This window comes from Manacus vitellinus, unplaced genomic scaffold (assembly GCF_001715985.3).
Source record: "Manacus vitellinus isolate BGI_N305 unplaced genomic scaffold, ASM171598v3 scaffold_27_pilon, whole genome shotgun sequence".
Classification (NCBI taxonomy): domain Eukaryota; kingdom Metazoa; phylum Chordata; class Aves; order Passeriformes; family Pipridae; genus Manacus; species Manacus vitellinus.
This window is the reverse complement of record NW_021940039.1, coordinates 8,959,707-8,967,794: the sequence shown is the minus strand read 5'-3', so window position 1 is coordinate 8,967,794 and position 8,088 is coordinate 8,959,707. Positions and strand designations below refer to the sequence as shown.

Genomic DNA, 8,088 nt, shown 5'->3' with positions numbered 1-8,088 from the left:
AGGGGACAGGGACGGGGGGCTCTGCACCCCTCCAGCCTCCGGGGACGGGCTCTTCAACCTGGTGGGGGACTGGACCCTGGGGAAGGGCCCGATGGGGTGCTGGGTGACCAGGGAGAGCTGGGCATCCATCTGCCTGCGGGAGCCGTGCAGGGACGGGGAGATGGTGGCGTAGATGGCGCTGGGGGAGGAATCCTCGGTGGAGGTGGTGGCGGTGGAGCTGACGCTGAGCGTGTCCTTCTCGGGGGCGCTGGGAGGGGGCGTGGGGTTCCGGGGGGCCACGAAGAAAAGGCCTGACTGGGAGGACTCAGAGGAGGGACGCTTGGGCTTGTCCTTCCCCGGGTTCCTGTGCTGGGCAGCTGAGGGGTCCAGCAGCTGAGGGGCTGCAGGAGGAGGAGGAGGCTTGAAGTTGGGTGGTTCGTCTGGGAAGGAGGAGATGTCATCCTGCCAAACCAAGAACAGGAGGTTTTAGGACACCGTGCTCAGCTGGGAGAACTTCTCCAGGGCTTCCTCAGGCTCAGTGTCACCCGTGTCTTTATCTTTTCCCAGTGACCCTGGCTGGTTGTCACAGAAGCACCTTTCTGATCTTCTGACAATAAGAATATGATTCACAAATGAGGATATTAGAGGACAAATCACTCAGTCTCTGCTTTGGCTCCCACAATGCTGCTCCTGCTCAGCCAGCCAGGATCCTTCTCCTACCCAACTGGATTAACTGGCTTCTCTGACATCCCTGGGGTGTTGATGTAGCAGAGCTACTGAAGCTGAGGCAAAACTCAGTACCCCCAGTTTTCCTCCAGCTCCCATCCGAGGTGCAGCAGCTCCTGCAGGGCCTTACCAGGGACACATCTGGCAGGGTGTTGATGCTGCTTTGGTGGCAGTCCCCAGCTCCCTCCAGCTCTGACGTGTTCTGAGAGGGCAAAGAAGGCAGAGAAAATTATGTCAGAGCAGCAAGAGCAACCACCACAGTGCCAGTGTGACAGAGAACATGGAGTGATCCCCCAAACCCCCTCCCCCTGCAAGGCCAGTCTGTCACCCAAAGGTTTTTGTCTCCTTGGAGGTTCCCTAGAGACTCACATATCCTGTCAAAGCAGCTTTGTGGGACACAGGCTCTCCCAAGCTAAGAAGTGTTCTCAAAGCCTGCTGTGGACCTGACCTCCTGCAGAGGAGGAATAAGCTCCTCTGGACCCAAATCAGCTCCTCCTGCTTCATTTGGAAGGAGCTCAGGCTCAATATCTGGATCCTTCTCAGGAGAAGGGCAATAGAAAAGTTCAAAACTCCCTTCCCTTTGCAAGCCAGAACAGTGGGTCTCCTGCAAACCAAAGCTGCTTTCCCTCTACGAGTCAAAATGTCATCAGGAAATGTCACACCCCAGTTTTGAACACATCCCAGCTCCAGATATCCGGAAGGGCTCTGGGAATCTGTCAGTCTGTCTGTGCAGGGGCAGCTGTGGGTCAGCAGGGACTCGAGGAGAGAGGACATGGATACAGCCAAGCAGAGCAGACAGGCACCTGGCCAAGTCCCAGGGATGGCAGAACAGGGGGCACAGAGGGGGTGCAGCTTTTCCCTGGTGAGCTCTGGGATGCTCTGCCAGGGGAGAGCATCCTGCTGCTCCTGGAAGGGCAAACCCAGACTCATCCCCCCTCCCACAGCAACTCCTGCTCTGGAGAGGAGCTGCTGCTGCTGCTCAGGAAGGGAGAACTTGGCTCCTGTCACGTTCACAGGGATGTTTGTTCTCTCCTGCTGGATTGGGCAGGGCACAGTTTGTGTTTAAGTGCCTGTTATTTATTGCAGGGTAAACAGCTGATTAGTTGAAATGCTGGTGCATCTGCATTTCCCCCAGCTGCTGGAGGCTGCTGCTGTGCCTGTAAGATGCTGGAGTCCCAAAATAGACACGGGAGACAATTAAGAGCATTAGAGAAGAGGCAAAAACATTGATGCAAAGTGCTTTTATCTCCGTGGCTTCTGAAAGAGCCCTGGAGAATGGGAACAAAGAGAAACGGCTCGTTCAGGGAGTGACAGGTAAATCTTCACTTGGGAAACTACTCCTGCCTCTGGCAAAGGTTGGTTTCATCATCAATTAATCCAACATAAGGGCATGTGGCTTTTGAGAGAGAAGCAGAGAATCCCAGACTGGTTTGGGTTAGAAAGGACCTTAAAGATCATCTCATTCCACCCTCTGGCCATGGGCAGGGACACCTTCCACTAGAACAGGTTGCTCCAACCTGGCCTTGGACACTCCCAAGGCTGGGGCAGCCCCAGGTTCTCTGGGCAGTGTGACTGGGAGCAGCCTGTTGTCAAACAGTCACAGTTATGTCGCCACTAAAACAAGAAGAGTCTGTCTGATGCCCCCCTAAACCTGCCAGGGCCACCTCCCCCAGTCCTGCCACTGAACCCCGTGCCCATCAAGCCCATCCCATGCCATGTCCCAGCCCTGGCCTTGTAGAAAGGACAGTCTGTGCACCGAGATGTGACTCCTGTGGCACACGTTGGGATGGCACAGACATTGCCCTCCACCCCCTGATCCCACTGCCAGCTCTGCTGCCCCCCAGCCAGGGACACTGATGCTGCTCATCCTCCTCAGGGCACCTTTTCCTGGTGCAGTGTGTGAGCAGGAGATTTGGTTTTCCCCCAGCTTAGTTCTTTTGGAGCAAAAGCAATTAAACAAGGATTGCTCTGGGCTGTAAAACTCGATGGCTTTTAAGCCCAGCACATTTGCTTTCAGGAATGGGCTGGTTTTGGGGCTGTGCTTCCCTGGATTTCACTTGAAAGACTCACCACCTGCCACTGCCCTGAGAAATGAGTCGTTATTGAGGAGGCTGCTCCCTCCTGCCCACTCCCTGCTCCTTTACCCCATCTGTTTTCCAGTTCCCTGTAGAAACTGGGGGCCAGGTGAGGCCCTTCCTTCACAGAGGAGCTGGGAAATGTCTGTCCTTCCTATCCTGCTCAGAGAGAATGGTAGGAGTGATGGAGCTGGAGAGCATCTGTCAGGCAGGCAGACAGCTTTCAATTGCAGATTAAAGGGTGGAGAAACTGCCACCTCCCCGGGGAACACAACTCAACCTTTAATTAACCTCCCAGCTCCAAATCAGTCCCTTAATTTCCAGTTACTGCTAACGAGAGCTGTGCAGAGCCACTCAGCCTGAGTCCCACAGGGTCTCGATTTTCAACAACTGCACCAGCCTGAGAACAAGCCCAGTTTTCCTTCTCTCTTCCCCTCTCTCTTCTCCTCCCTGTCCCACTCTGGAATGCAGCTGCAGGGCTGGAGGAGCCCCAAGTCCCTGGTCCAGACTTCAGGGGCTCAAAGGGTGACAATGACCCACATGTAGTGGCTTCACTGTCTCCATCCTCATTCTCTGAGAGGACTGTTCCCATGGGAACCCTCCTTGTGGAATATCCCAGGGAGCTGGGAGCAAACCAGTGCCTGTGGAACCAGACCCTGGGAGGAGAAGGCACCTTTGGATGGCAGCAGCTTTGCCAGGAGGTGATGGAGAACCAAACCAAAACCAACGGGGATTTCAATTCCTTCATCCCAACACTGAGGGCTGGGCAGGGCCAAAGGGAATGCCAGACTGTTGTGCTTGGAAGCGATCAGGAATTCCCACTGCTCTGGTCAGACCTGATTATTGCAGTCTCCAACCAAGCTCTGCCCTGCAGGACTCATCCTGAGACCCAGGACTTACAGGAGGTGCTGGTGACAGTCAGGCAGCAGACACAGAGCACCCGGGGGTGGCATTTGCACAACGTGGCCTTGTCTCATTTCCAGGTATCCTGAAGGATACACCCTGTAATGGAATCATTTTCCCAAGGCAGGGCCTGCTCAGCCTGGTTATTTTTGGTCAAGCCCATGGTGGGACAGGGGGCCTGCTCTAGTGTCAGGAAGCCAAAGAAATCTGGGTCCCACGGTTCAAGGTGCCTGTGACAAACTCCATCTGGGAATGCTACAGCTGTTCTCTGCTGGATAAGAGCCATTCCCAGAGGGATGTGGGTTTTGGGTCAGGTTCACAGCTGCCAGAGGTCCTGCCTCCTGAGCAGTCCCTGCTCCACCACTTGCCCGACCCGCTGACCCTGTGATTTCCTCACAGCCAAGGAGCAGGGAATGTGCTCCACACCATGGAACCTGCAGCTTTCCTCAGCCTCATCCCAGCCAAGAGCTCTGACATGACAGAGGGGCTCCTCAGGCTCTTCCCACATCCATGTCCATCCTCTCAAAATCCTCAGTGAGGATTTCTCCAAGGCTGGACACACACGACACACACACACCGATCCTCCTGCACTGCAGCGTGGATTTTTGCAGATCCAAGGCCTGTAGGGAAAAATTTCCCCCATCCTAAGGATGTATGATAGGGTGCTCAGAGGCTGAGAGAGCTGAGCTTGCTCAGCCTGGGGAAAAGAAGGATCTGGGGAGACCTTGTGGTGACATTTCACTACTTGAAGAAAGATGGGGACAGGTTTGTTTAACGGGGCTCGCTGTGACAGGACGTGGGGTGATGGTTGTAAACTAAAACAGGGTCAATTTAGATTAGATAGAAGGAAGAAGTTTTTTATAACAACAGTGGGGAGGCCCTGGCACAGGTTGCCCCGAGAAGCTGTGGCTGCCCCTGGATCCCTGCAAGTGTCCAAGGCCAGGTTGGACGGGGCTTGGAGCAACCTGGGCTGGTGGGAGTTGTCCCTGCCCATGGTAGGGGGGTTGAACTAGATAGGCTTTAAAAGTCCCTTCAGCACAAACCATTCTGTGATTTTTATGAGTCTACAGGTATTTAGCCATCATGCCCACACAGCAAGTCAGCACAGCAGCACACAGAGCAGGAAGAGCACTCTGGGGTCCACCAACGCTGCTGGTCCTCCCAAAACCCCACCCCTGAGGGGTCTGTGGCACTCAGTGCAGGCAGGAGCTGGCACCAGCTGGGTCTGGCTCAAGGCTGAGCCTCGTGTGCACTGCAGGCTGGGGAAAGGGGCTCTGCTCAGCAGAGAGGACAGGCAGGGATGGGTGAAACGAGGCGGCTGAGCACGTGGAGGAGCCGCATGTCAGTCCCTGGACAGCCCGTCCCCGCCTTCCCCCGGCACAACTCACCCCCCCAGCCCATCCACTATGGCAACAGCAGCACTCGCCCTCCTCCCCTACCTCCATCAGGTCTATGAGCCACAGGAGCCGCTCCTGGGGACGTGCCGGGGGGAGAGCAGAGGGAAACAAGCACAAAAGCGAGAACGTGACATCAGGGAGGATGCGGAGCAAAGGAGCCAGACGAGCAAACCCCGGCACAGCGCCTCCCTCCTCCCCCAAACACACCCCAAATCCACATCCAGCCGCATCCAGGGCTGGATGTGACGGCTGAGGTGAGTCCCTCCTGCGAGAGGGGCTGGGGAGGGGAATGGCATCGCGATTGAGGGCAGAACAGGGCAGAGGGAACAGTTTAGGAGCTCTGCCCCTCTTCTCTCTCTCCTGTTAGCTGAGACAGTCCACCACGAGCTGGTGCTTTCAGCTTGGCAGCTGTTTTAGCAAACAGTGGGGATAACCATCCCAGCGCCAGCATTCCCAACACCCAGGCAGAGCTTGGAGGCAGGTGTGTTCTCACACCCATGGAAAGGGGTGCCACAGGGCCAGGGGAGACCAGTAATGTCATCGAGGGACGCGTGTTCTTGGAGGAAGCTCTTCAAACAGTGCTTTTAAGGCACAGCCCACTCCCTCTATGGCAGAACAGCACCCTGGTCTCCCTCCCCGAGCTCTGGGCTCATCATTGCTCACACACCAGCCTGAGCAGCCACGCTGGGCACATGCTGTGGAGGCAGAGCATGGCACACCTGAAGCCCACGGTACAGCCCCAGGCACGGGGACAGCACGAGAGCAGGGTGTCACACCCAGCACACGGCCCTGGCAGACCTGTGCCAGCCCCCAGAGACTTCAGAAGAATTTTCCCAGCAGGTCCTCGGGAAAGCAGAGCAAAACTGGCTTTGTTTCTCCCGATCCAGAAAGGATCTCAGCAGGATCCACCCTGACCAGAGCAGGTGGCTTCCCTACGGGTATTTGTGGAGTTAACGGGGCAAAAGCACAGCTCTGCTGCTCTGACGCTCTCCTGGGATGCTGCACCACCCCATGTAGGCAGGCAGAGCCCCAGGAAAACCCCCTCCTCTCTCTCCCCCCCAGCTGTGGTGCCTGGACCCTCCACATCCCGGTCCCAGCGCTCCAGCCGCGGGCGCTTCCCTTGCTGCGGGACCGGCACACATCCCATTGTCCCCTGCTCTGCTCAGGAAGGGCTTAATTTCCAAGGTTACTAATGCATTTATGATGAAAGGCATTTTATGGCTAAGGAAATTAATTTGGGGGCTGTGTGCCTGCACACTCTGAGGTGATTACACCAACTTAATTAGACGGTGCCGTGCCATGACAGCCGGGCAGAGCCGTGGGAGTGAGCGCTGGAGAGCGGGCAGGGGCTGGCATGGGATGCAGTGGGAGCAGGCAGCCAGGGTCTTTAAGGAGCTGATTTAAAAGCTGGTGAACAGCAGCAGGCACAGTGTGGCAGCAGCACATTGCTGGGATTTCTGTGTGGATGCAGCTCTCTGTCTACAAAATAACGTTTTAAAGACAAAGCGTCTTTTTTTTTTAGTTCGTTGGGCTTAAAACCCAAAATGGCCTTCCTGCTTTGTCTGGGGATGAAATTTTGGAATTACTTAGATGAGGGTCGGGAAGTTCAACTTATTTGTGATTTTTATGCATCATGAAACCTGCATTCTGCTGCTCCACATAATATTTTATCCTACGTATTTGTGCGTGCACTGTGATAGTTTTAATTGAAAATACATTTAGTGCCGTGCTTTTTTAAAATATAAATAACTAAAAGGCAGTAAAGACTGAATTCCAAAGCTGAATTACAAGTTTGGCTAAGAGACTTGCTTTAACTGCCTAGAGGAGTCTAGAAGAGCTTTTAGAAAAAATGGCTCATTTTTTCATTTAAATGAGCCATTTGGCCATACACTTAAACCCATGTTTGTCCTTCAAATGCACGGCTCTGCCAGAGATCCTGGAAGGGAGATTGGCTTGGTCCTCACTGGGGACAAAGTGACATGCAGCACCACAGCCCTCCCGGGGGGCACAGGAGCGCAGAGACACCCAGCACATGTCGTGGCATCACTTTATTCCACCTAAAAATCCCCCCAAAAATAAAAGCTTTGGGGGAACCCAGGGGGGATTGAACGGGGTGGGGTGAAAGGTGGGGTAAAAGGCCTTTACAGCGCTCCAGGAGAGGAGTTTGTGGTGAGGCTCAGGTTCAGGAGCAGGTGCTGAGGGAAAGGATCACCCCGGGGGACTCACCCGGGCCGAGCTGACGGTGGTGGCAGTGAAGTGGCTGCTGGAGGAGGACACGGTGTCGCTGTAGGACATCATGGAGTAGGAGTCGGTGGCGGGGCCGGGCCCCGAGGGCTGACGGGCCTTCATGGACTCGATCTCCCTCTTCAGCACCAGGTTGTCGAAGCGGTCGAGGTCTTGAGGGGAGATCACCCCCCGCACCTCGGACAGCAGGGAGAACTGGGCCAGGCAGACACAGCCACAGACAGGTTGGGGCAGCACCACAGACCCGCCCTCCCTCCCTGCTCAGCACCGGCCATGGGATGTACCAGCAGGTGACACAGCAGGAGGTTTGGTCCTACACATCACCAGAAGCTCCTCTGCCACTGAACACCAGCCTGTATCCCCCAGAGTGGGAGGCTGTGCTGCCCCATCCCTGCAAGTGTCCAAGGCCAGGCTGGACAGGGCTCGGAGCAACCTGGGCTAGTGGAAGGTGTCCCTGCCCATGGCAGGGGTTGGAAGGAGATGGTCTTTAAGGTCCCTCCCAACCCAAACCATTCTGTGATGCTGGGATGACTCTGTGATAATCTGCTACACCTGGATTTGGCTTCCATACCCTCACCCTTGCCCTGAGCAGATCACCTGGGAGGCACTGGGCCATACTGTGACAACGTCCACACTGTGACAATGTCCAGACTGTGACAGTGCCCACAGTGTGACAATGTCTACACCATGACAACAGCTCTGCCCAGCCCACCAGAAGGGTACCAGAAGCTGCCCTGACCCTGCCATGGGCTGCTGTCAGGGTA

The 8,088-nt window shown here is 55.6% G+C and overlaps 1 protein-coding gene across 1 annotated transcript in view; it reads right to left on the bottom strand.

The window, feature by feature from the left end:
- The window catches only part of WHRN (whirlin), a 75,980-nt gene that overhangs the window by 3,846 nt on the left and 64,046 nt on the right, over positions 1-8,088 (bottom strand). The window contains exons 7-10 of the mRNA XM_029960596.1: positions 7,307-7,581; positions 5,123-5,155; positions 836-907; positions 1-441 (exon numbers count right to left, since the gene is read on the bottom strand). The exon at positions 1-441 is cut by the window's left edge and continues 1 nt beyond it. Of these exons, the coding sequence (XP_029816456.1) occupies positions 1-441; positions 836-907; positions 5,123-5,155; positions 7,307-7,581 (821 nt within the window). The remainder of the gene's footprint in view (positions 442-835; positions 908-5,122; positions 5,156-7,306; positions 7,582-8,088) is intronic.